General features: G+C 44.0%; 8 protein-coding genes across 8 annotated transcripts; 3 read left to right on the forward strand and 5 right to left on the reverse strand.

Annotated features, from left to right (window-relative positions):
* Positions 1-500: 500 nt before the first annotated feature.
* Bfra_010852 (putative rna-binding protein) lies at positions 501-4,979 on the forward strand (the record flags this gene model as incomplete). Its single annotated transcript, XM_037341184.1, has 6 exons — positions 501-758; positions 882-902; positions 1,058-1,521; positions 2,518-2,719; positions 2,771-3,626; positions 3,676-4,979. The coding sequence occupies 6 exons, from the start codon at positions 501-503 to the stop codon at positions 4,977-4,979; spliced, it is 3,105 nt and encodes a 1,034-aa protein (XP_037188603.1).
* A 1,478-nt stretch (positions 4,980-6,457) lies between these two features.
* On the reverse strand, positions 6,458-8,867 carry Bfra_010853 (putative phosphate permease protein; the record flags this gene model as incomplete). The annotated part of the gene is made up of 7 exons (XM_037341185.1): positions 6,458-6,819; positions 6,913-7,503; positions 7,574-7,788; positions 7,982-8,024; positions 8,093-8,173; positions 8,367-8,403; positions 8,454-8,867. 7 exons carry the CDS (start codon positions 8,865-8,867, stop codon positions 6,458-6,460), a joined length of 1,743 nt encoding a protein of 580 aa, XP_037188604.1.
* Positions 8,868-10,216: 1,349 nt separating this feature from the next.
* Bfra_010854 (putative cytidine and deoxycytidylate deaminase zinc-binding region protein) lies at positions 10,217-11,455 on the reverse strand (the record flags this gene model as incomplete). Its single annotated transcript, XM_037341186.1, has 2 exons — positions 10,217-11,243; positions 11,298-11,455. The coding sequence occupies 2 exons, from the start codon at positions 11,453-11,455 to the stop codon at positions 10,217-10,219; spliced, it is 1,185 nt and encodes a 394-aa protein (XP_037188605.1).
* Positions 11,456-12,172: 717 nt separating this feature from the next.
* On the reverse strand, positions 12,173-15,366 carry Bfra_010855 (putative armadillo repeat protein; the record flags this gene model as incomplete). The annotated part of the gene is made up of 3 exons (XM_037341187.1): positions 12,173-13,177; positions 13,228-15,014; positions 15,063-15,366. The coding sequence occupies 3 exons, from the start codon at positions 15,364-15,366 to the stop codon at positions 12,173-12,175; spliced, it is 3,096 nt and encodes a 1,031-aa protein (XP_037188606.1).
* A 1,142-nt stretch (positions 15,367-16,508) lies between these two features.
* On the forward strand, positions 16,509-18,912 carry Bfra_010856 (putative nuc-1 negative regulatory protein preg protein; the record flags this gene model as incomplete). The annotated part of the gene is made up of 4 exons (XM_037341188.1): positions 16,509-17,104; positions 17,155-17,694; positions 18,172-18,771; positions 18,852-18,912. 4 exons carry the CDS (start codon positions 16,509-16,511, stop codon positions 18,910-18,912), a joined length of 1,797 nt encoding a protein of 598 aa, XP_037188607.1.
* Positions 18,913-22,021: 3,109 nt separating this feature from the next.
* Positions 22,022-23,539, forward strand: Bfra_010857 (putative udp-n-acetylglucosamine transporter yea4 protein; the record flags this gene model as incomplete). The annotated part of the gene is made up of 5 exons (XM_037341189.1): positions 22,022-22,324; positions 22,384-22,409; positions 22,479-22,495; positions 22,548-22,891; positions 22,943-23,539. 5 exons carry the CDS (start codon positions 22,022-22,024, stop codon positions 23,537-23,539), a joined length of 1,287 nt encoding a protein of 428 aa, XP_037188608.1.
* A 651-nt stretch (positions 23,540-24,190) lies between these two features.
* Bfra_010858 (uncharacterized protein) lies at positions 24,191-24,565 on the reverse strand (the record flags this gene model as incomplete). Its single annotated transcript, XM_037341190.1, has 1 exon — positions 24,191-24,565. One exon carries the CDS (start codon positions 24,563-24,565, stop codon positions 24,191-24,193), a length of 375 nt encoding a protein of 124 aa, XP_037188609.1.
* Positions 24,566-26,467: 1,902 nt separating this feature from the next.
* Bfra_010859 (putative upf0480 protein) lies at positions 26,468-27,288 on the reverse strand (the record flags this gene model as incomplete). Its single annotated transcript, XM_037341191.1, has 2 exons — positions 26,468-26,643; positions 26,748-27,288. 2 exons carry the CDS (start codon positions 27,286-27,288, stop codon positions 26,468-26,470), a joined length of 717 nt encoding a protein of 238 aa, XP_037188610.1.
* Positions 27,289-27,723: the final 435 nt, after the last annotated feature.

Raw genomic sequence — 27,723 nt, forward strand, 5'->3', positions numbered from 1 at the left:
CCAATAGATTTCTACCTATTACCGGTGCACTTCAATTTGCCGTAAATTCTCTTTTCTGTAGATTTGATTTGACTCGAGAAACGCATCAATGTAAGTGTTTGAAATCTATCACATCTTGTTAAACCCAAAGATACCACCATGCTTCCGATATAACCCATGAAAATCCTAGATAATCTTGTAAGCAATCAATCCTTTGGGCACGTCCACACATCTTAGCGTGGTAGCGTCTATCCTCGTTTAGCGCCATCGACCTCCCCAACTTCTGTATACACTCATTTTGACACAACATTTCTGTTCCCGCGCCTGGACGTCCAGGACGAGGAGGATATTTTGGATTATTTTCATATTTCTGTAGGTGAGTTAAATTGTGAAGTGTATAAGTGCTTTATCCATCAGTATCTTTGCGCATTGCACCCCACGGCAAACCCTCACTCCAGCCAGCCTTGAATTGCGCATTTCCAAGTCTGACCTGACCGATCACAGTCGTATAGATTATCACTATGGCATATTCGAATAGCACTAGTGATCGAATGGACGAGTTGCGATTTCGTAGCCAACAGGCATCGAGGAATGATGCGTCCATGCTCGGTCTTGTTTCTCCTCCTCGAAATGGAAACCGAATGCCACAATCGTTACAACCTCAAGAGAGTCGTGGAGGACTGACGAGAAGATTCACTACCGATTCAGGGAGAGTTCCAACAATTGCTTCTATCACCACTCAGCGTACCGCGCAAGAATCTCAGGAATACGGTCCCTCGGTAAGCCAATTGAATTTCCCTGTTACAACAATCGCTATTGTCCTGCAACAGCCTCTTCTGATTTTTCATGCTATTGTAAAATTTCTTCTGAAACCCTAGCATTTACTGACAATTCAACAATAGACGTACCATAAAGTACAACTGGTAAGCGATTCTTCTTCTTCATTACCACGCCATTCTGGTTCCAACCTCCTATTTCTTCGACAAAAAGCAAAACTGCATATTCCCTGCAGTGCAAAGCGCTTTTTCATATCGTCCGATATTCAACCCATCCCGATAAAAGCTGACACTCCTATCAGTTAGAGAAAAAGAAACTCGAATACGAGAGGCTCCGTGAACAAAAGAGGCGGTTCGAGGCGGAGATGCAATTGTTGGACCTACAACAACGAAGAGACGAGCAAGAGTTACAGCAAATGCAAGAAGATCTTGGTCGATCTAATAACAATAATAACAACGCCGGCCATCAATCAGAACCAACCACACCACCAGAATACAGAGAATCCTCATCTGGATTTCCTTCAGCATTTTCTCGTCCTAATAGATATTCGACATCTAGCATTACCTCTCCTCCAGGTCTTTATAACCGTCCAGGAAGATCTGGCTCTCAACTCACATCGCCGCAAGCTGGAATCATGCAGTCTAGACTCATAATTGATGACAAGCTACCTTCAAAGTCTGTGCCAGGCTCACGCCGCAATTCAGATGAAGATGAAAAGGAGGAAGCAGTAAGACAAGATCCAACCAGCCATCGTTCCACCAATGCGTACGTATATCAAATTCTCTTGAATTCTAATATGCACAATTTCTTCTTGCACACTGCCATTAAACATTTATTTTCAAAAGTTTGCATTTATCATGAGGCTTTCCCCACAAAGCAGTATACAAAGAACCCCCGTATATCTCTATATGCATTCAATGAACAAGTACCCGTTGAATGAATCTGCGGGCTGGCTTCTTCATCTCTGGGCATGCGATTGGGTAGCTCCTATTTCAACATAATATTCATTAGGCTTGCGCCTAGTTGCTGCTCAAAGTATGGGCACTTGCACATCAGTCTTGAACTGATCCCATCTTCGGAGCTACTGAAGCTGGAAACGGCAAATTGCAGGAAATCCCTTGAGCAAGTTTTTCTGTTGGGGAAGCTATTCGAAGGCCAATCATTGCATTTTTCCCCCCTTTCTTTTCTCTCCATGACATATTACATTGCCAGTATACAATGTAAAGGTGAATCTGCTCCATCAAAAGAGGGGTCATGAGTATATCCGAATTATTTCGCTTCCAACCGCTTTGACCTCAATATTTTCATACTTCCGATACTCTCAATACTCTCAATATACCTCCTAATCAACTCACCACTTTCGATCGGCCGATATATTCACTTGATTGTATTGAATAGGAATGGTTCGATTGACTTTTCTGCCTATTTTTCCTATTGTCTTTACCTCAACAATATCCTCGGCCACTAGTGCCCTTGTCCTTCCGACTTTTCCTTACTCCTCAAATATCCTTCAACTTTTGATCTTCAACCTTTCAAACTTACAACCTCTCTATTTCTGATCGTTAACAATTACCTCTTTACTTGCTGGGCAAGACTCCAACCTACAAGAAACCCAAAATCAACATTATCCTTCTCAATATCTTCAGCATTTTCTATTTCTCTCTTTCTCCACATTCAATTCCACGCAAATCTTAAATTCTGACCTTCCATCTTCGATCTACGGACCTCGAATCAAGTGTACCCTTGCTAATACACCTCAAGTCTCAATAGATATTCTATGCCAGTTACTAAATCTCGCAACGGTATGCACGATATGTTGTCCCTTGACCAAACCAATACCACTCGCTTTCTCTTCGGCGAAGATGAGAATGCTGCACCCGGAAGCGTTGATAAATATTTGAATATGAACGCTACCGATGACAAATTCCCTATTCTTGTTCGTCGCGACGAGTTCCCTGGTTTGGTATGCAATCTTGAAAAAGTTTCACTCGCTTGTGCTGACCGCTCTATGCAGCTTTCCGCTTCTTCTGCAGCACTTGATTTAGCTTTATCTCAATCACCTGCACCAGAGTCCAACGCTAATGGTTGGAGTTCGTTTGCCCGCCATCGACCAAATCAACAAAGCCTTCCAATGAATAATCTTCAATCTCCTCAACAAATTACAACCTCTATTGGTCAGTCTAGCACCGCTGAGTCTCCCATCAGTGTTCGCCCATCCTATCGTCATTCCTTGGATTTGAAGTATTTTGAAGGCCCGCAGGATGGTACTGCTCAAGTGACATCTCCACCAAAGCACGTTCAAGCTACCCCACCAAAGCTTCAATCATCCTACTCTGCCAACGACGTCCCAACGGTTCGCACATCTACAAACGGCATGCAGAACAACAACAATACTCCTAATTCGCACGCTCAACAACACTTGCACAATCATAATGCTAGCTTGGGTCGCATTCCACCAAATGCTATGAACAGGCTTAGTCGTGAAATGACTTCTGGAGACAATGGCACTCTGCGTGAGGCTCAGAATGGTTATCAATCGATCCAATCTGCCCTGCAAGCCAGTGCTGCACCTTTCGGTCCAGCTTTAACACAAGCCATGGCTCAAGGCATGTCTCAAGCTCAGATGTCACCATCTGTGACTTCTCCAACCGGCCAACAAAATTACCCCACACCAGTTCAGGGCTATTATAATAATTATGGTATGCATATGATGAGCTTGGGAATGCAGAACATGCAACTTGGTCAACAAATGTACCCCCCTCCAAATTCTTACAACAACTATGGCAATTCGATGTATCAACAACATAATGGTGGACAGAGAGATAGTCAAGCACGAGTCATTCAACAACGTCGTCAAAATGATGGAGAAGGTAAGCTTTCGAGTACCCTATGATCGATGTAAGCTAACTCATTCTGTAGCAATGAACCGTTTTGCAAACGTAGCCTTGGAGCAGCTTGGTGGCGAGATCTACGCATTATGCAAGGATCAACATGGCTGCCGTTACTTGCAAAAGAAATTGGAAGACCGCAACCCCGAGCAAGTTCACATGATTTGGCTCGAGACAAACCAACATGTCATTGAGCTTATGACCGATCCCTTTGGAAATTATCTTTGTCAAAAGTTGCTTGAATACTGCAACGATGAAGAACGCACTGTCCTGATCGAAAACGCCTCGCACGATTTGGTCCGCATTGCTTTGAACCAACATGGAACACGAGCCTTGCAAAAGATGATCGAGTTTATCTCTACAGCAGGTCAGGTTCAGACAATTATTGGCGCTTTGCGATACCGTGTCGTCGAGCTTATCCAGGATTTGAATGGCAATCATGTCATTCAGAAGTGTCTGAACAAACTCTCTCCAACAGATGCCCAATTCATTTTTGATGCCGTTGGACAGCACTGCGTTGATGTCGGAACTCACAGACATGGCTGTTGTGTCCTTCAAAGGTGCATTGATCATGCTTCTGGCGATCAAAAGGCTTGGCTGATTAGACAGATTTCGAACAATGCTTACGTATTGGTTCAGGATCCTTTTGGTAATTATGTGGTTCAATACATTCTCGATCTCAACGAGCCCATCTTCACCGAGCCTTTGGTTGCTATGTTTGCAGGCCGAGTTGCACAGTTGTCGAAGCAGAAGTTTAGTTCAAACGTCATTGAGAAGTGTCTTCGATGCGCCCAAGAACCTTCCAAGGACATGTTGATTGAGGAAATGCTCCAACCTAATCAGCTTGACGGTCTTTTGCGAGACTCATTCGCCAACTATGTTATCCAGACCGCCTTGGACTACGCCAATTTGAACATGAAGACACGTCTCATTGAGGCTATTCGACCCCACCTGCCAGCTATACGCACCACACCTTATGGTCGCCGCATTCAAGCTAAGATTCAAGGCAATGAAAACCGCGGAAATACCTCGACTGGTCCCACCACTCCTAACGATAACGAGACTGGTCAACTTGCTACTCGTCACCAACGTGGCATGTCCAATGTATCAGCCGGTCCCTTTGCTAGCTCTCCCGGAGGATTCCCAAATGGCATTGGTCCTGCACCCATAACCAATGGTTTACCACTTCCCGCAATCCAATCTCCAACTCAGCAAGGAGCTGGCTTTCCACCAAACAGTCGCCTTACTTCACCTGCCGCTGCTCACCCATACAATTATGGTAGAGCTGGCGCTCAGCCTGGCACTCAGCCTGGAGCAGGTAGTGACTGGTTTTAATCCCGAATTTTCCATATCAAATTTGGTTGAAATTTCGGCATGACGATACGATTTCAACGCTTGTAACGGTACGAGGAACGATATTCATTTTCGAATCAGTCGATGTTACAGTTCATCTAGCATTTATTCATAATTGAATCTTTTTGATATGATTTCAATTTTGCATTGAAGCTTTCTGGACAGTTCGTCTTCTATGGTTGTATTCACAAACGATTTTAACGGCCCTTTGTTACATTAGCATCATTCTAGAGGTATTACATTCGTGCATACCTATTTCTTTTCAATTTCAATTGGCGATAGCGTGCATTACGGAAGCAAAATTTTCCTACGAGTCTTCAGCCTTTTTGTACCATAGCAGCTTGATCAAAAAAAGATCTTAGCATGATTCAATATGACACCTTCTATCTCTAGCGCAGGGTACAATATGAGCGACTGCGCAGCTCGACTTGTACCTGCATTGGCCACGACAATAGACTCGATTTTCCTTATTATTTGGTTTCCTAGCGGTGGATTTCTGGTTCTAGTTACTCTTTGGCGTGTCAATTGGTTTTTTCACTTGATAGTCATGAGCAGACATCTTGTGCCCACACCTTTCTTCTGCATCTCTCTTCTCTACATCGTGTTGTCCGATGGGAAGAAAGGCTCTTCTTGTAACCCTCAAGGCTTCTTTTCTTCTTCTTTTCTTTCTCTAGCTAGCTTGGCGTATGTTATTGCATCGTCTGCTTCCGTTTACGCACGAATCAAAATGTGCTTCATCTGATGGGTAAATGGTTCATTTGAAGCTTTCTAGAGATCTTCTGACATTATTATTTCTTTCCTTTTCTACTGGACTGGTCATGAGCCTTGACTTCGAAGAAAAGCAGAAGAAACTTGTACCTAGAAAGCAATGAGAAATCAAAAATCATGGAATATGTCTTAATGCTTCCATGTGAGTTCTTAGGTTGTGTCTACAAAGTCTCGAAGTACTGACTTTGACCCATTTGCAATTAATTCCGTTGGTGAAGTCCATGTAGGAGTAAACTCTGTCTAGCGTGTTGAATAGCTGAAATTTGATCTAGTAGATATCCTATTGAGCTATGTTGGGATATGCTTCGAGGTATTCTGTTTACATGTAGGCAGTTGTAGAGAAGGTGAGATGGGGATAGTGCATTGAGGACAGCATTTACTGTGGTAGAGCAGTTCACGTAAATAGTATCAGAGTTGAGAAGATCGAAACTCTTCAAATGGAATGCGATGTCTAAGAGTGCTAACTCAGTGCTTGACTATTTCTCAAGCATTTCCTCATTCATATGGTAGTTACAGTCAGAATTTCATTTACTTCATTCCTACCCTAGCATTAATCAAGAATCGTGCTGATACCGGCAGCTTTGTTCATTATCATCATATCACATCATACTATTGCTCCCTTACCTTCCCTCACCCATCTATCCTCATCCGTCAATCAACAACCTACCTCCCCTCCAGCCCAGTTCCCCTTCTTAAACACTCTTCGCCTCCACCTCGGCCCCTTTCCCCCTCTCACTCCCACTCCCCCCATCCCTCACCCCCTCACTCCCATAATCCTCTCCACTCAATACCTCCAAACTAATCCTTTTCGTCTCGGGTATACACAGCGTTGTAAATATCCCCGCAAACATGAAGGCTGCATAGATCTCCAAAACATGATCTAACCACGGACTTGCAGATTTTGCAGTTGCGCCTCGCACACGCAGGGGTGCAATGGCCGCTTGGCCTATGATAGAACCAATCTTGCCCATGCCAGCGCTGAAACCGTGAGAGGTACTGCGGTAGCGGGTGGGGAAACATTCGCCGGGCACGATGAAGGTTGTTGTGTTGGGTCCTAGGGGGATGATTAGTTGTGGGATTGGCATTTTGGGGGTTCCAGGGTTGCAGAGGGAGGGAAAGGGAAGAGGGGAGAAAAGAGAGCACTTACCAAAGTTGAAGAAGAATTGAGCAACAACGTAGAGACCCAGTAACCCATGACCCGAAAGCTTATGGTATCCGAAACCCATCCCGATGAAAATAATCGTAAGGACAATAAATCCCATAAGTTGAATTGGTTTCCGTCCAATCGTGTCAACTGTTGCAACCGTAACCCAATACCCTGGGATCGCACCGGCACACACAATAATCAGATTGCCAATCGCTGTATTCAATAGGGTCTTGTAGACTGTCGGACCCGTTGAATAACCGATCGCAGTCAATATAACAGGATTATTCAACGATAATCCATACCAAGCCACATCGAGCAAAAACCAAGAACCAGCTGTACCGAAGAGGATTTTTCCGTTTTTCCATTGCGAATAATAAGCGACAAAATCACTCCAACTAGCTTTGGGGATTTTCATTTGAGACTTGCCGGCTTGGAGTCCTTGGACTCGCGCTATTTCGTCGGGATGACCTTCCGCTTTACCGGCTATATATGCTTCGACATCTAGTTGTGCTTGTTCCACATCGCGTGCAACGTCGAATGTATAGCGAGGTGTTTCGGGGATCGTCAGTCGGTAGTAGAGTGCCACACAAGCTAGCGTAGCGGGTATTAGTGGATACTTCGACCGACAACTTATTTTCGCTAAAATCAGGAGTATGTTTACCTGGAACCGCGCCAAATCCAATAAGTACTCTCCACATTTTATCAACTGCCAAGCCGCATACACCTTGACATACTGCGGCGGATTTGGCGGTGAGGAGAGATTCTTTGAATCCGGCGACTAGGATTAGCATGACGAGACCGGCGACGAATTGGCCGATTCCTTGCATGGCGAAGACTGCACCCATCATTGCTCCACGCCATTTGGTGGTAGCGAATCTATGTGCTTGTTAGACCTTACTCGGTTTTGAATGAGAATTTTCCACGACGGCAAGTTTCAGGGAAGTTTAATAACTACTCGGAGCTTTTTGCGATGATGCAATGATGATTCGGCCAGTCTTTCACCAATGAGCAGAATGGATTCCACAACTTCAGAACCCGAGATTTGATAGCTGATAGAAAAGGGGCTTACTCTGATGTGATGATAGATGAGAGTGGGTAATCACCACCAATTCCTATCAATTGGGTTAGTTTATTTCATTCATATTTAATTGAGGAGAGCAAGATCATGAGCTTAACTTACCGATACCCATAAGAACACGCCAGAAGATTATTACCCCCACGATGTTCACAGCCGGAGAACTCGAAGTTAGAGATTGTGCCACTGTAAGATTGGAGGGTCAGTAATCCTCACCAAGTACAGAATTCAACAGGAAATGAGGAAAATGAGGAAAATGAAGTATTATTGCCGCATGGAGAGGAAGAGCACAAAGAGCGAAACACTCGAGTGGAGGGTAAAATTGAGCGACAGAAGTGCAAAGTTGAAACAAAAAAGTTAACGAGCCATCCGTACTCACATGTAGCAAAAATGATAATGATCAGCTCAAGTCCATACTGCGACTACGTGTAAGCGTTGAGGCTTGACCCATCATCAAACCACATACCATCTTCTTACGTCCCACAATATCCGCCAAGATGCCAAATCCAAATTGACCAACCACCGTTCCCGCACTAGTCGAGACCTTGATTGCCGTGTCGGAACTAGTTGGCATGACTCCTTTATTATGCGGAAAATAAACTATTCCAAGCATAGTGGTGAGGAGTCCAACAGCAAAGATATCATAAGAATCGGTAAAGAAACCAATGCCGGCAACAACACACGCACGAACATGGTACCATCCGAAGGGAGCGCGATCGATTTCAGCTAGAGCAAGTCTTCGCCTCTCATTGGGGTCTTGGATGTGAGCAAAATCATTGTTGAAATTGTGCCAAACGGCGTTTCCACCGGATGTTGTATGAAGTGCAGCGGGGGCTGATGGATGAAGCGCGGCTTCTCTTGAGGGCTCTGTGCTCGCCATTGTTAGATGGCTTTGAAGTACTAGAGAGTTCTGAACTTTATGCTTGTCTTATATCACTTCTAATCTTCAAGAGATTTGAAACAGAGGTGCATTGTGAAATACCCACGAGGGCAGTCAGCTTTATCAAGCAGTGAATGAATGCGCCAGCCAAGCCACTGGGTAACATTCAATTGGTGACTGATTCGTATCTCACAATCTTACTCAAGGTGGGAATCACTGAATATGGCAGGTTCCCGTCCAATTTGCGGCGTGGTGAATGTGGTTGTACCAAACATGTTTTCACATCAACGAATTGCAGATTATGATGTGGAAACGGGCTTCACGAGTGACGAAGAGTGTGTTGCATATGATGGCTACAGCCGACGAGGCTGATATTGAAGAATTAAAAATACGACAAATCATACGTTATAGATCTAGCACGTTTCCGGTTCAGAGGTTGATACAAGGTTGCTCAAACCTCCCCAATCAAGCCCTGTAATACGTATTACAGGGTGCTATTTATCAAATGTATCGCGAGCATGGGCGGTTGTATTGATTCGCTTAATGGACTCGTAGTGTTACCAGCAACGACATCGTATCAGACTTCGAGTCAGTTTTAGATTTGATTGATAAATTGGTTTGATTTCTGTGTAGCCTAATAATGTAGCATATACTGTAGCATACGAGGCAACAGCGATGTTGCCGTCTATAAGGAAGTATAGACCCGCCGTTTTGTATCGTTATGGGCCGAATGGACTGCTCAATCTTGATCTATTCCCAAGATAACAATAAATAAGATATGAAATTACTTTGTGTTAGCTGTGAGCCATCTGCGCCACTGTATTGCAGACCCAAGGCATTCTTGGCATTGATAAGCATTTAAATCGGGATGCTAGAAGCGATGGCGTAGTTCTATAGAAGGATTCTCGAAGTTTAGGAGTCGATGAAAAGGGAGCTCGGCATGGAGCACGTTCTTCCAAGAGATCTTTAGACAGGACGATCTATGACAACTGAAAATCTTCAAATACAAGAGTACTTTCCCTTTTTACTCGTGTAATCTGCCCTGCCATTATTGCGTTCAGACTTTAGCTGAATTTGGGCAGCCAACAATTTGAAGCAGTGTGATATTGAAATGTTCAACTCTCTTGGCGCTTTCGAATTTGGTAAGTTTGAATCTTTGCAAACCAGCTGGGACATCTGTGCCGATTTAACCGTCGCTTACCATTGCAACCATAGTAGTGACTTCAAGCTATACTGCCAATCAAAATATTAGGTATCAATAACCACTACCGACAGAGTCGTGTTTTAACGCTCAAGTCCGGATGATCGTGGGGGCTTAGAAGGCATTTTCTTGCAGCCTCTTCGGAACATCAGGCGTGTATACCAAGATGAGACACTGGGCTTTGTGACTCTTTGGATGTTTTGGTATCTTCTTCGCCAGATATCCACTGCCACGCTAGCAACGACCAGTTCAGTTCCTTACGCCAGAATAGTCCGTGACCGAGTTCGCTGTCTGCACAGAGACCACCAGTCTTTGGCATACGTTGCCCAAATATTACCCGTCCAAAGCGAGAATGTACGATAGCCATGGAGCACATAACACACGGCTCATGTGTTATGTAAAGCTCCAACTCATGGCAAAGATATCCGTCGATCCACTCAGCCGAGCTGTGGTGCTTTGTTTCCAGGGTGTCCAATGCTTGATCTCGGAAAATTGATTTTTGTTCTGAAGTATTCTTTGCCTCTGACTCTTTGCCAGCTTTGCGTTCTTCTTGAACTTTTATTCCATCTGCTACCATTGCAATAACTCGAAGCGCCGCATGCGCTGTAACATTACCAGTCCCAACCCGTGGCCATTTTATCCATCGCGCGTCGCCAGCAACCGCAAGTATGCGTGCAGCTCCGTTTTTTCGCTCGACAACTACAGCACCGATTTCCTCTCCAATACCTGCCGTGCTTGAAGAACGAGCTACTTCAGCCGCTAAGTCCATGTACTTCTCGACTTCTCCTTGTACTTCTTCTTCTGCTCTAGATACAATTGCTGGATGGGGACCAAACGGATTACTTTTCTTATATACTATCGGCCAGTATTGAGACGACCAAGACTTCGCTTGTTCCTGCGATGTTGGGGCTAATAAAGGTACCTTGATGGAACAAATGGTTGCTGGATCTAGAATTGGAGAAAGAGCACTACGTAATTCTTCCGAGCTGATGAGATTTGCAGCTCCCACAAGAAGAAAAAGCTCAGGAGATTCAATGTCAGCTGGGTCATCGCTCTCTGCTCTTGCTTCTAGCATAGAAGTGCGAACGTGACCTGGAACGTCCGTATGTTTCGCGAATCTCCTGATGTGCTGTAGATCATAACCACCATCTTCAGGAAAGAGTTTCCTCGTTAAACTGAGAAAATATGAGTACGTGCATAGTTCAATAAAAATGAGGTTTGACACTTACTTAAGAACACCACTAGCTTTTTTCGCTGGAACGCTGGTAATGTAAACACTGAGTAATGAATATCGAGCCCTCGTTTCCAATGTAGTCTTAAGAGGAACAAGACCACTTGATGTACTAGCCAAAGCCTCGGCCTTGTTTTTAGTGAGTGCTTTATTCATTTTACAGTTCCAGGTAACTTGACACTCGTCTTGTATAAATTATTAATTGTTAAGCCTCAGTTACTCTTGTCTGTGAATCATTAGCTCAAGATATTTACTAGGTTGCATGTTTGTGCAGAAAAGGACTCTGTGGGTCGGTAAAAAAATTCACCAAGCTTGTTTTGCACGTGATCCGACCTACATCATTACCTACGAGCCACGCGAGCCTACTTCGTCGAACTTATTCGATGGAGTAAAACCCCGAGATGCTCTTCCTACCCCATTATCTCAACGTATCATTCTTCAAAAGGGCACGTATCGAGATCCTGAGATAAGGTTTACCATATCTCCCTGCTGTCAATTCTCTCTACCTCTTACAAGTTATTCTAACATCCGCAAATCATCAAGTAGAAAGCATTGCATCAGATGTCATTGTTTTATACCTACTGAGGTAGTTCGACTAGAAAATTCTGAATTTAAGTCCTATTTCACCAAACCGACGTATTTTTCTCGATCAAGTCCAACCTGAAAATATTTCGATACCTTATCAACAACCCATTGATGATTTGCTTCCCCTTCCCTTGAATTCATATCCCAGCGTGATAATACAAACGCTCCATAACCGATGCCATCCATTCATAAATGCACAGGTTTATAATTCCCATTCCAAACGCCTATGCTATAAAAACCCCGAATACCCATTCCCCATATACACATGTCTAAAACATTTTCAGTCAATCAGCTGAAAACTGGAGCTTTCATCTGCCAAAGAGCAACTTTAGCTCTTTCTCTCACATCCAATTCTGGATCATGTTCCAGATTTTCAATTTTTTCGAGGATACCAAGTTGTTTCAAGTTATGTACGCGTTGTGCGCAAGCAGGTCCATCATTCGAATCATCTACCCAGGTAAGGTTAGAGACCAAAAAGCACAAAGCGACGCGTACTTCGTAAGCTTTGTTAGTGAAGTGAGGAACGAGAAGTTTAAGGAGTTCAGTTTGGGCGATGACGATTTGACGATGCTGAGGGATGCTGGCGGCCATATGAACAAGAATATAAACGACAGCGACAATAATCTCTGGTTGGGGGGTGATGACTTTCTTTTCTTGTGCATTAGAATCTCGGCGATTAGCGTTGGAGGGAATATTGATGATCTTTGGTCGAAGCTTGGATGCCAGAATATCGAAAACTCGATCTTGACCCAAAGAATTGAAAAGAAAGTCAATCATCTCAGTATTTTCTGCAGTGCCACCATGACCTGATCCTGCACTTGAAATCAAATTTCGTATGAAATCCAGACCTTGTTCTTGAACAGCAAGATCGTCTTTTCTGGCCTTTTTAGCAGGGTTTAGTTCAGCTTCCCTTAGAGCTGCAAGTTTAGCTTCTGCTTGCTGTAAGCTTTTGCTGCGATTGCTACTACTAGATCTGGAGTTGCTATGGGCTGGGAATGAGCCATTCATTGGTGTTTCAAACTGACTCATCTCCACATCTTCGTCCATAGCATCATCATGCCCAGAGGCTGTGCTATAACTGCTTTCTTTGAGAAGTGCTTCATCTTCTGTATCGTTACAAATGAGGTGGTCTAACCACCCAGAACCTAACTCCTCTAAACACTTTCTTTTGGCCTCATTGCCGACACCACAAACAAAGTGTTTGAGTGCCCAGGTAGCATTCAGACGAAGCTTTGCGTTGGTCGAGTGCGCCTGTTCACAAAGGATCCTAAGTACCCCACATTCCATGAAACTCTGCGAATAGATTAGTAACGAAGTAATAATAGCATCGGATGTGTACAAACCTCTCTCATTGGGGCAACGTCAGTCAAAAGATTGCAGACTGCAGCTGTAGCGGCAATCTGGACTTCGACATCTGAGTGAGTGAGAAGGGGAAAAATTGGTGCAACCACCCCATTATCAATCAAGGTAGTCCGAAGTATACAGACCGATCTTGCCAAGGCGCGGGTAGCGGTACAAGCAGCGATAAGGACGCCCACGTGGTTGATCCCGTAACCATCCTGCTTACCCTCAACGTCGCCTGATTCGGGTTTCTTTTCTGTTTTGTCACCTTTATCATTGACTTTGGTTGATGGTTTTTGGGGGCTAGGGTTTAGCGATTCGACAATATAAGGAATGATACCATTATCCACGACGGACTTTCGGTGTTCTTCTTTGAAAGGAACAAGAGAGGCTATAGCTCTCAACACGCTTTCTCTTACTTTTATTTTGTGGACAAGGAGAGCAGATTGACCAGCATCGCCAAGACGTGAGGATGGGGTTTGTTCCACATAATCCTCGGTCTCATTCGACTGAATAGGTGACCAGAATTGGGCATTTTCACTGTCTGGTACAGGCTCATAAGCCAATTTTATCAATTTAGATAGCTTGGGCATTGCTTTGTTTTGAAAAGTGGCCTTTTGGAGATGTTCGCTATCCGTAATCAGTAAGGATAATATTCGTGGAGCCATTTCTGTGATTGACCACTCAATTCTCAACGTTTCATGATCATGAGAAGCATCCTTAGACCTCACTGGAGTGGACTGTTCATTCAACATCTGCACAAGAAGCGGCACGACTAACAAAGCTAATGTCGGTTCTCGGACTTTGTTGATAAGACCAGCTCGAAACAGAACTGTTAGCAGATATGCAGCCATAAGTCTCTCCTTGCCTTGTCGTGACCTCATGATAAATATCAAGTATGCAACCATGGGGGTTTCAGATTCATCTGGAACCACTTGACTTTCCGGTGGCGAACCATTGCGATCCGGGGCGCCGCCCCATGTGGAGGCAGAACTAGACTTTCCACGACCATTGGGAGGTTCCCGAGAGCTTGATGAACCAAGTGGCGGAAATGCGGAAGCCTGTGCGCTCTTAATTGGATGTTGTGGAATGATCGGGAGTAGGTAATCAATAGCATTCAATTGGCCTTGCTTTGAGCCTAAACATGCTGTATTGAACGTATTCCAAGCAGCCCTCGAGTGTTGCGGGACCGGTTCCTCCCCTGCTGGAATCGATGGGAATACGGCCATAATTGATGGGTGATAAAGTAGTTGTGAAGCTCTCAACTTGGATTCGGCTACAATACTAGCTAGAGCCTCTAAAATTGCCGGAAAACTGACGTTTGAGGGCGAAGCTTGGGGGAAGTATTCCAGTAGTCCGTCCCTATGCGCAATAATATCTGCACCTGGAATAACCAGTCCCTGAGCCACAACAAAGCTGGCTAATTTCACAGCCAAAGCATCCAGAACGCCGGAGGTTGCTAGACTTTGTTGGTGAGACTCCTGCAAGCATATTCGAGCTATAAGTGATGCCGCCAACGAGATCTGATTTTGTATAATGTGTGATGATGATGTTTGGGAAATGATGCGGGTTAGCGAGGCAAGATGCGGGCGTGTAAATAACGCTGCTGCCAGAGATTTGATGGTGATAGGATGTGCACTTGTGGCAAGCATTGCAGATTCTGCAAGATTGGTTAAGGCCCGAAGTGCTGCGAGAACTGTTTGTGGTGGGTTATTCGATGGGCAAAAGTTCGATAGGATAGCTGGGAGCGCAGAGCCATAGTGTAATGGCGCAAGGAAAGCTGGACCACCTAGTTTATGTTAATGAAAGGTACAATGAGTATAGTAAATCTGCTAACCATATGCAAGGCTTCCTAAGACTTGAAGAGCTTGCAGTCGAAGCATTTCCTCCTCCTCTTCTTGTGATGGTCGGATCGCATAACTATGGTCGTGTGCCTTTCCGTCCTGATTTTTGGGAACCGACTTATTGAAACATAGGCGTACGACAGGTTCCACAAGGCCCATGGTTACAACCATTTCTTTCTTTAAAGCATGTCCAACGATTTCATTCTTAAGGCCTTTCAAGTTGGCGATCTGCTCCGAGGTAGACCTGGCATTTCGAATCAAGAGCGGCCATCCTTGTGTGGCTAAACTTCTAGCCATATCGTACTTTCAAACCTGTGAATGTAGGGAAAACTATCTCGAAATAGCACCCGATGACGAAGGAAGTTATTAGACGTAGCAAGAAATATTTTTGAATTGATTTGTGTTCGACAGGTAAGATGGTGTGATTCGTGGTCGATTTATTAGCAGTAGGTTGGATAGAAGAATGTTTGAATGTTGTACGCAGATAGGATAGGGAATTTGTTAATAAGGATAAGGTTCCATTAGAACTAAGGTTAATGACGAATGAGTTGTATCTCGCACAATACCTACCTTCTCTACAAAGAAGTCGTTAACAACAACAATAACAACAATGCAATTGTTGAAAGACAAATATCGAAAAACAGCACAATCAATCGCTTGAAGAAGAATCCGGCATGTACAATAATTATTACAATATGGAGAGACCTTGGTAGGTACGGTGAACAAGACAGGTAGATCGCCTAGGAGACATGTTCCATGTTCTGAACCGAACACCCTTTCTTTGCTATTACTGATGGATGACGCGCTACTCTGGAGTCTGGGGTTGACCTCAAGCGTGGGATTGGATTGGAATTCTTCACATGGATCGGAGGTAGGGAGGTAGGGAGGTAGGGAGGTAGGGAGGTAGTGGTAGTGGCAGGTAGTCCAAGGCATCTTACGGAACATTCACATAAGATAACGAAAATGATATAAAATGATCAGATAGATTAAATACCAAATACTCGATAGGAAGAGAAAGAGAAGAAGGCATTATTGTACCACGAGTCATCGTCACCTACTATCTATCACACACATATTCAGGTACGGTACTTAAAAATTACCCGGAATCATTCTCGAGCAGAGTTTTCCGGTCAACACTTTTCTTTCTCTTTATTGACTATTTCTTTTGCTCCTTTGCTTCTTTTGGCCCTTGACATCCTCCTTGCTAGATACAGATACATCGCAAAGTCGGTATACACAAAACCTTATGAGACTGTACATTTCTACTTTTCTCTCTTGGGTCCTTCCACGTTCATCAAAAGTATCGAATCGCAGCTATTTCTGACACCACGCCCTATCATAACCCCACTCCATCGTTCTTACCCACTCACTCAACTCCACTCCGCCAATTTAGACCAGAGTCGGAAGGCACTGATCATGATTCAGTTTGAAAAAGGAATATGTTGAAGTCGCCATCACTGAGCAGATCCCAAGCTTCTCCTACTCTCTATCACTATGCACCTACTGCGACACGACCCTCACTGTCGCGCAGAACATCGGCTGCAAACAAACCTTCTCCCTCGCCACAATCACAACCACAACCACAACAGCAATCGACACCCCAGTCGCAACCAAAGAAATGGGTCTATGTTGATGCATCTACGCAGTGGAGTCCTCCCATGATGCCTTCTAGGATGGCAGATGGAGCATCGCCGTCCGCGGAAGTGAAAGTAGAAGATCCTCCTCCAGAACCCACCATTGCGCCAGAGCAACCCAACGTCAATGTATTACGAAATATAAACCCGCCAATACAACCGGAATCACCAAGCATGAAGAGACGCCAATCGGCAATTGAAGATGCGAATACTTCCAGTAAAAAGGAGTCTCTCTCGAAGAGAGTAAAACCTCAAACGTCCGTGAAGATTTTGCCTCGACAGTATGAGCACTGTGAGGAAGAGGATATGGTCATTCTTATAGCTAGTATGATCGCGGAATTGATTCAAAGAAATGACGCTCTTCCTCCCCAAGGCGGGGTATTAACACGCTTTCATTCTAGGTATGTATATTCATATTGCATTAGGATGCCTCTTTACTAATGAGTTCTAGATCACCTCCTGGGATTTCTGTTCTTGATTATCTGGCGCGGCTTGCAAAGCATGCAACCCTGAAACCTCCTCTTTTACTTTCTATGGTTTATTATATTGATCAACTTTGCGCATCATACCCTGCATTTACAATTACAACATTGACTGTTCATCGATTTTTGATCACAGCAGCGACGGTAGCCTCAAAAGGACTTTCAGACATTTTCTGGAACAATTCTACGTATGCGAGAGTTGGTGGTGTCAAACTGGCAGAGTTAGGATTACTGGAGCTTGAATTTCTACACCGTGTTGATTGGAAAATAATCCCAAAGCCAGAAATGTTGACCGATTATTACAAAGGGTTAATTGAGCGAAACGAGCGTTATAAAATGGAAGGAGATACGACGGATGACTCTGATGAATTAGAAGATGACGATGAAGAAAGCGACGAGCCTGATACCCCCGAGCAAGCCGAGGTTGGAGTTGACGCAGATATGAGTAACACGAAGGAGTCAGATGCCCCAAATCATAAGGCAGAGTCTGGACATGAAGAGTCTTCGCGGTCAGAAGGACCCTGATTGCGTTTTATAATACCCCTTTCTCTTTCGCCTTGATTCTTTGGTTTTATGGCGTTGGGTAGGAGTATTTTTACACGGCATTGATAAATAGATCAAGGGGTGCCTCGGTTTTGTCTGTTTATGAGGGAATCATGTATATACTCAAGTTGAAATGCAAATGGCATTATTTGCCAAATCTTATGAAAAGCTGTTGCTTTTGCAGGCAAACAGTCTTGTTATGTCGAATTGGTAAAGAAGAAACACGAAATGGTCTGGGAACATTATAGGCAAATATCAAATTTCTTGAATCGAGGCCGTAACTGAATGAATTCTCAACGTCGTACATTGTGTCGTACAATCCATACATCTAATGTTGAAATTGATCCACAGCATGGAATCTCGAACATTCGCGCTTATCATCTTACGTAATCACAGCCTTCCCCAGACAATAGCTCCACGAAGCTCTCATCTCAAATCTCCAGCTTCGCTCCAACAATCCAATCCGATAACCCAACCACCATCATGAAGCCCGCCACTCTCCTCCTCGCGCTCTGCGCACACTTCCTCCCTTTGACCGCTGCAATCACAGACCAAACTGATACAGCAACAATTTACATCCAACCCCTCCTCTCCGCCTCCGCATACCCGCTAGCAAGTATATCCTACAACCCCTCTACCCTCTCCGCCTCCCTCTCATCCTACGATCCTCCTACCGATCTTCTTCCCGAGATATCCTCATCTCCAGAACCGGACTCCCGTAACCCGAGTGAAAATCTCGCTCGCATAGGCATATTCGATCCTGCCACCTCTGTCTTCAAAAGCTCCACTTCTCTTCTCTCGTTGTCGAATTTCGAAAAGGGTTACAGACCGACTATTCTTTTGACGTTGGATTCGCAGGGTGCGGTGTTGGGGGTTACGATTAAGAGTGGTGTTATAGATGCGGGTGCTACGAGGGACTTTGCGCCGAAAGTGGAGATTAGACGGATGGTTGAGGGGAAGGAACCAGTTTTGGGTCCTAAGGTTGTTTTGAGCAAGGAGGGAAAGCTGGAGAAGGAGGTGCCTGAGAAGTCGTTTTTGCAGAAGTGAGTCCTTCTTTGTTGTTGGGTTTTGCGAAGGGGCCAATTGGATGGATGGATAGATGTACTAATAATGTGAACTTCAGGTATTGGTGGGTTCTTCTGGGAGCAGCAATGTTGACGATGACTGCGGGAGGATCTGAGTAATAGGTACGACTATAAACTTGGTATCGGAATTAGAGCGATGCTTCGGGAGTACACGGGCGTTGGATGGGTTCATTAGACATCGTTATGGCTGGGAGCTTCTACGAAACGGTATGATGATCAGATCTCGGCAGACTTCATCATGTAGGCCCTAAACTCTCTCGGTGTTAGGTCTCCATGCGCAACATGGTGTAGTAGACACTCTAGGGCTTTCTCAGGAGCGAAGGCAAAGAAGCCTCGAGATAGTTGGCGACGTCGCTGTGTAATAGATCAATGAGTAGCGACCTCATCGCTCAAAAGGAACATTATACCCACGGCTCTTTTTAGCATATCGGATAACCTACAAATGCGCACGTGTTGAGTATAGGTTTATAATCCGAGCATAATATACATGTTTCAAAACTACAATTTACCAGTTCTTTTTTGCTTTCGCGCAAAGATTGTTTGATTAATGATATGCCCGAGAAGGCATTCTTCAAATTCGTCATCGTCTTCTTCAGTGTTCAGTCTGAGTTTTAGGAATGAGGAGAGGAAGAAGATTATCATTATTATTTCAAATATCAGAAAAGAGAAAGAAAAGAGAAATGCCATGTAAAAAGATTTATATCTGGAAAATCGATCACAAGTAAGAGAAAAGAAGTATATGGTGTGAAGACACCACGTAGACCGCAAGAAGTAAATCCTTCACTACAGCTACCGAGTTCGCTCGATGCTACGCAGATGAACACTCGCATGATATCATTACTCTCCAATTTTCCCCCGAAAATCTGCACCGCCTCTATTGTATAAATCGTACTTATCGATCGAAGAAAGGTGTTGGAGCGATCCCTCAACCGGCCAGGTCTCTCTTCCTACCATGCTCGGGACGTTCGTGCAACCAGGTAGTCGCGCGCCTACGGACCAACTTCATATAACCACGGTCGCTTGTAGCCCTACAATTTAGTATTCATGCGTGATAAGAGATGGGTCATTGGCGATGTTGTGGTTGTGAAAAGATGGTTGTAGGGCTGAAGACCCGGACGAGGGCGTTGCGAGGGAGGAACTTGATGTTGTTTGAGGGTGTTGGGATGGCTGGTGATGTATGCAGATGTTGGGGTTTGATGGGGACGTATAGGTTTTGGGAGGGATATATTGGGGATGGAATGGAGAGGTTGCGCATGCTTGTTTTTCTTTCTGTATTTTGGTTGATATTTTTGTCTGGGTATTTGAATAATATCTATCTACTTCGAATTTATTGATCCAATTCACAGAAGCGTAACTCATACAAAGAAAATACAATGGGCAATTCATCATCGCACCACTCCGTCTCCTCTCCAGCCTCCACATCTACATCCACTTCCACTTCCACTTCCCAACCTGCTTCTTCTAATTCCTCCACTAAATCCCACAAGCACTTTCACATCCATTCCAATCCCTTTTCCCACTTCCATACCCACACTCGTCGAACATCTTCTATCGAAGAGCATGGTTCTCTTTTGAAAAATGCAGATAATAACATCGAAGAGGATGATGATGGTACATATTTACTCCGCAGAGGGAGCGCTGAGTCCAGGGAAGAATGGCTAGCACGGAAACAAATCATCGCTTCGAGAATTAAGGGAGATGGTGTGGGTAATGTGGGGGTTAATTTGTGGAAGGACTATAGTATTGTTGATAGAAAGGGACGGCTTTGATTGAAGTGTTTGGGTGATGTTTATGATGGTTTTGTGGTGTGATTTTGGTATCTGGATGGGTATGTCTTTAGAGAGGGGTTTCAATTGAGGTGATTTTCGGTTAGATTTTAGGGGGTTTCTTTCAGGTTGTCTTTGTTGTTTTTTTTGGAAAAGTGTTGTATGAAATTTTGTTGGTTTATACGGAGTTTTTTGGTAGATTGAGTGTGAAAATATTGCAGATATCTTGAGGTGTTGATAACCATATTTGAGCAGTTTTGAACATCACTTGATTACATGGTCTGAAGCTGTGGAAGGGAAGACTTTCTCGGAATCATTGAGGTCAGCCCATTCGATCATTCGATCATTCGATCATTGATGGATGAAAGAAGTGCTCCAATATTTGAGGGAGTATTGGGGACTGCTCATGGAAGATGGTGACATTCGTAGGTTGTAGCACTAGCCGCACTTGCTCCTGATCAGGAAGAACCCCCGAAGTATCAAAATAATAATGCAAATTTTGTTAGCTCACTGGGCGCTAACTACCAGAAATAGCTTCATAGATGAAATGTTACTCTCTTCAAAGATCTTTTGAACTGTAGGAGGAGGAGAATTTGCATTTCCATTTATCCCCAGCATACAGCTAGATAGGTATATATACTGTGAATGGACTTCCATCCATTTTCCGCTGCAGCTAGTTAAATGTCAGTGGAATAAGAATCTCGAGGGGATTGTATCTAACCACCTATGCACATGAAAATACTTTACAATTATTCTTCAACAGTACTTAAGCTTGAAGAGCTTTAAATAACCTTATTAAGCTATTACCGGGGTTATTCGGCAATCGCTGAAAATTAGACGCCAATTTCAGGGGACTTACAGGGACCATGATACTATTTATGGGGTATATTTGCTCTAGATTCCAGAACAACCATGCTAAACTGCTACTACCTCAGCTGAAGGTACTCAGGGTAGCTACTTCCACGTTGTCCTTTACTACTTCTTTCAGCTATACCAGTCTAGGGATTATAATAGGGATTATAATGTTGTTTACTTAGCATAAATGTCTTGAGCTCTTACCTCCACAAAATATTCAACTACCTAGACAGCACATAGGGAAAAAAACCTGAAAGCTAGAATCGACGGAGTACCTACCTACTTATCCTTGCAGAGCGCACCTGCAATTGGGGGATTATCAAAAGCAAATAAAAATACAGTAGTGTGCCTCTATTCTACGTGTCAGATTCCAACATCTTCTTAAAATTGTTTTCTTCTTTTTGATGCCAACTGCATTGTTGCTGAGCCACTATCCAGTTTTGTATCATATTCCACCGTACCGCTTTCAGTCACATCGGTACCTAAAATTCTGGAACATCACATTCAAAAATCCTCCATTCTTAGAATCCAACACGGAAACGCCTCCCCCTGATCGCATTCAGTTAGTCAGAAAGGCGTATTTATGAATGGCTCGAAGACGCAGAGCTGATTCTGCTAGCAGCCAGCAGCAAGCATCTATGCCGGCCCAACGGCGTCGTTCCACCCTTCGAGATTTGCAAGCTTCGAATGCCGATGGAGATGTCGTAGCCCCAAAGGTTATTAATGCTGCACCATCATTGGAAAAGGCCGAAATGTATGGAATTAATGATAAAAGATCTACGTCCTCAAAATTGCTTGCAATGGCGGGGCGCATGTTTATTGAAACAATTCCGCAATGGCTGGCAGTGGGTGCTATGCTTGGGTTGATTTTCGGAGGATGTTGCTCAAATGTGAGTGCTCCTACACGTTTAGAAAATTGGAAAGGATGAGGAGCTCATTGCATACTTAGGTTTTCGCTTTGGAAGCCATTGTCAAGTAAGTTTTGACTCCCTTGCTTTTGACGTTATATTGTTTCGAGTACCCCGCTGACAGTGATTAAAACAGAGTCGAGAAAGATAGCGGTACATCCCCTCCATGCACCACCTCATCGAATGCCATTCTAATTTTCTGAAGGAACTCTTATGACATTTGTTCAATTCATCTTTGTAGCTGTGACCAGCTACATCTCCCAATTCGATCGAAGTCGACCCCCGCTCTTCCTCACACCAAATCGTGTCCCTATACGTCGATGGATTATCAATATTGTTTTATTCTTTACAATCAATGTCATGAACAATCATGCATTCGGATATAATATATCAGTGCCTATGCACATCATCTTGCGATCTGGCGGTAGTATTACAACCTTGGCTGCGGGATATCTATGGGGGAAGCGATTCTCTAGAATACAAATTATAGCTGTCATTCTTTTGACAATTGGAGTGGTCACAGCAGCTATGTTCGATGCGCAGTCTAAGGTATTATCACGCTTCTCATACCCTCGAAGCTCACTAACAATCCCCTCGCAGGACGGAAAAGTAGACGCAGACATACCCTCTTTCAACACAGGTCTCGTTATCCTCTTTATTGCCCAAGTGCTCTCCGCAATAATGGGTCTTTACACGGAAGAAACCTACAAAGAATACGGACCCCACTGGAAAGAAAACCTCTTCTACTCGCATATTCTCGCACTGCCACTTTTCGCTCCTTTCTTCCCCTCCATGTATCGCCAATTTCTCAGGCTTGCCTCCTCCGCACCGCTTAGCCTTCCCTTCCTTGATGTCCAAACGCTCCCCTCCGACCTCGTCTCCAAGTTCTCACAAATTTATCTACCAAGCCAACTCGTCTTTCTTGCTATGAACGTGCTCACGCAATATGCATGCATACGCGGAGTTAACTTACTTGCCGCTGCATCTTCTGCACTTACGGTCACGATTGTGTTGAATGTGAGGAAATTAGCTAGTTTATTATTGAGTATTTGGTTGTTTGGAAATAGACTTAGTCCTGGGACCTTGGTGGGTGCGTTTTTGGTATTTTTTGCAGGTGGATTGTATGGTTTAGATGGAGGAAGAAAGAAGGGTTCGGGTAGACTTAGAAGTAGTACTAGTAACGGAAAGGTGGGCTAGTCAAAAAATTATATATTATATAAAACGCTGTTGTTCAAGAATTGAGGGTAATTGATTTGTGAGATCTGATGTTTCTCTCAAATGCCTTCCTTTCAACAACTATCTTTTCTTTAGAGTTGAAGAAAGTTTCATCAACATCTCAAATCTTGCGAACTTTCGTCCTCAATCCTAAAAAGCTGATCCGAGGACTTCAGTGCAAATATATCATCACGCAAAAAAAAAAGCTCACAAGGTTGATTACAAAATATTCCTTCCCTCTAACTTTCCTACTTCATATTATCAATCTCCTAAATGGTACGTCAAAATTTCCAATCGTCTCCCATGAAACAAATTGTAAGAAGCGGAGTTAACATACATATTCTCCAAATAATCCTTGATGCGGACATCACTCAAAGCGGTTTTCTTTCTCTCATTCTTGATATCTTTCTGAGTTTCCAGCTCGTGGGTGACAGTGTTGCAGATGTGTCCATACTTTGGAGTCAAGGGGTGGATGGTGTGGTGACTTCTTCCCGAGAGGCTCGAAGATTTGAATGGAAGTATCGCAGATCGATATCCAGCATCGTATCTTCTTCTCTGAACATGTCTTCTTGACTTCTTCTCTCCTCTCGCAAAGACAAATGGAGAATCCCCTACTACTCAAACATGTTCTATTCATCTCCGGTAGTCACTGACCCGCGATGTATCCAATCCACTCCCCAGCGCTCTAGTCCCCAATGATGGTGGCGGGCGTACTCCGTGACCATATCCATGAGTAGTATCTCTATCATGATAATCCCTCGAGTCTCTGCTACTACCACTGCCATATCCACCATTACTATGCCCGATTTGCGATGGTCGATTTGGATATCCGTTTCGCCCAGAATTGCTGCTGCTTCTCGAACGATTTCTATAATGATCCAGGCTAGCAGGGACGGTTACTCGATGACTGTTAGATGCGTACATTTTTTTCTTTTCATCGAATTCGTGCTGTGGGATTTTCTTGACGGGCTCGACGTGTTCCCCGCGGGATCCGAAACAGCAGCACATTTTGTTGATTTTTGAGGAAAACGAAGTGGTAGGGAAGGTTTGAGAGTTCGAGAGTTTGAGAGGCTGAGATAACAATTCAAAGAAGACGAATTTTCAGATTCAAAAAGAGCGACTGGGTAGTTAAGGAGTGAACAGACGTCTATTTCTCAAGAAGAAGAGGACGAAATGAATGCAGAAGAACCAAGAGATACTCCTCATCTATATACACAGGCCAATATTCAAAGGATCACGAAGAAGTTAGTTGACCCAACACAATACCACCACCCGTCTTACGGCACGTCCAGTGTCCATTTTTCAAACCCAAACCCTTCTCATCGCCGCTAACAAATCCCATAACCAACTTCTCCAAGTGCCTTTATCCAATCCCAGGGACACGTATCCGATACCCAAGAACCCCGTACCCGGCTACTTCTTAGCGCCTCAGGAAGGCTGAGCGGTCGAGTTCCATGGACTTTTGTTTGTTTCAGAAGAACAAAACATGTTGAGTTCATAGGATAAGCGAGGTCGCGAGAGATTGACCGCTGCGGCAAAGTACTCATGGTAGTGCAAAACGATGGGTTTCTGAATTTTGACGTACCGGGACTCGAAGAGATAGAGTCAAGATTTAAGTTTTATAATGCAAAGAGATGCATGTGCTACCAAAGCAGAGATGACTTAGTGTAAAACTAAGACATGAAAATTCATATAAAAAGTTGTGGAGATACAGATTTGGTAGCCGCCGACCCAGCAATCTGGTTACCAATCCATCGGGTCAGATCCTACGAAGATCCTCCAGGAAGCGGAAATCTTGGGGTATATCGTCATTGGGGATTGGATTCTAGATTGTTGTATGATCATTGATTGAGGTGTTGAAATTCCAGGTCCCGGGTGGGTATTCAAAATTCCGAGGAGAGGATGATATCATGTATCATTTTAGAAGGGAAATTCAATGGGATGATCAGGTAAATAGGAAATACTTAAATAACTTCATACTTTATCCCAAGATTTTACAGGAACAGCTCCGCCTCAAGACTCAGGCCCCCAAACAGTATACTCCAGCCTGCTAACGGATAGTATCCAGCTCGCTAGTAGCGCACTAAGTCTCCATATCCTCTCAAACACAACCGCTACTCCACATCTGAAAACTCTGATGTTTGATAATCCAGTCTTCTAGTTTGTATATCTTGAACACTATACATTGAAATCATTGGGGGGGGGGGGGTTCCCCCTAAGATTTCAATTTTTAGCGAGCCTGATTCGTAGTCATGAGTAGGAGATAGGAGAATGGAAGAAGAGGACTTCACTTCGGTTCATAATTATTGCCCAGGTATGAAATGCTTACTCAGGTAGCCTCAGCATGAGCTTTGTTTGAACGGCCGCTGTCATGAATAGTAAGATGGATAAGAAACTGCAGAATCACCCATACTACCCTTTGGAATTGGATGCTTGATACTAGTGCCATCTGGTCTGCTCTATCGTTGTCCACTTAAGATACGATCTGCAATGTAAGATATGCATTGAGAGTTGTTTATCCAGAATTCACTAAGTACTGTATTGATACAAGAGTAGGTCTACTGACGAGAGCCGCCCGGCATCATAAATCAGCAATTGTAAGTATTTTCCTGCGTCAAAGCACTATGGAATCTCATGTGATGGGTCGATTTCTCGCTCCTGGTAGCTTCTCGAAGCATGAATCTGGAATTGATATAGATGTCCCTATACCGCGAGGAATTTAAGCTTAAACAACGACAATATAAGAAACCCCATTCTTCTGTTGTCTTAACAAATCTATCTTTCCTGTGTCTATTTTTCGCGTCGTGGTTCGGTCCATGGTTCCTAGGTATTATCACAATCCAAAAAGTTGATCATCTCTCATCAATCAGCTAGAGTATCAACAAAACTCCACGGATGCAGACACTACGCTCATCTAATAATCTCTCTTCCACCACTTGCAGCACCCCCCTCCTTCTTTCCACCAGATCCAGCCAACCAAGCTGCCGCGTCGAAATTTTGCAATGGATTGGCGCCATTGGCACCGCCTGTAATTCCACCACCACTCTTCTGTCGCTCCTCAAACTCCGCCTTGAGTTCTGGGTCCACTGTAAAAGATGTACTGTTAGCACAGAAAACAAAGAATATATTATATGCCATGATTGTGAAGCCTGAAATCCTACTCCCAGAAATTCAAGAAGAATATACGTACTATTATCCATAAGATAAGGCATTCCAAACACAATAAGCATACTGAATCCAGCAATCAAGATCATGGGATTCTTCAATAAACTCAATGGCGAGAAACCCACTCGCTCAAGATAATAGTTTTTCTCGACAAGTGGCTTGACTTCCGTTGTGTATTTATCATCTCCGAGTTTAGAAACCGGGATGATCTCTCCCTTGTTGCTCCATTCGTTGGCGCGGAAAGTGGTAAATGCTTCGATGGGAATGAGATTTGACTCGGAGGATGCAGGATGGATATCGACGCGGAGAGGAATGAAAGCGTGAGCTGGAGAGGAAACGGTGAGGAGGTAGGAGCCGCTAGTAAGGTTGCGGAAAGAGAAGGAATTGGATGGTGTGAGAGGCGCGGTGTGCGTGTGAGAAAGGGCACTGAGGATTGCGTGGGTGGAGGGGGGGAGAGTTGATGGGTTTAGTTGGGGAGTCGTTGGGATTGTGAAGATGAGTTGAGTTGCGAGAGTGGAGGGGAGAAGGGAGAGCAGCGAACAAACGCTGATAGTTGAAAGACGCATTTTCCAGGTGCTTTTGGGGAGTGTGTCTTTTTGGAGATTGGGAGCTACTTGAGGGTCTGGTCGGTGATGTAAGGTCAAACGTATCTTGAGCCGGAAAAATGAATGGTCCGAGCTTAGGTAACCTTGGGATTAAAACAAACGGATTTCTAAACTTATTATACGTTTATTACATTCATTGTTCACTTGCAACATAGCCGTTCACTATTTTGCACTAGTAATATATCACACCTAGTATGTATATATTAGAATGTATACCAAGATCTTAAGGATACGTCGGGTAGGCATCTTGTGTTACCTCTCAACCCAAGTACAGCTCCTACTTAGCAAGCGCAAAGTGAGGACGGCGATGGAAAATGTCTATGCCTAAGCAATCTACAATACATTAGCTCTTATTTCCACTAGATACTTGGCTGTAGGGCTTCCAATGCTCGGAGC

Source organism: Botrytis fragariae (genome assembly GCF_013461495.1).
Source record: "Botrytis fragariae strain BVB16 chromosome Unknown tig00000223, whole genome shotgun sequence".
Taxonomy (NCBI): domain Eukaryota; kingdom Fungi; phylum Ascomycota; class Leotiomycetes; order Helotiales; family Sclerotiniaceae; genus Botrytis; species Botrytis fragariae.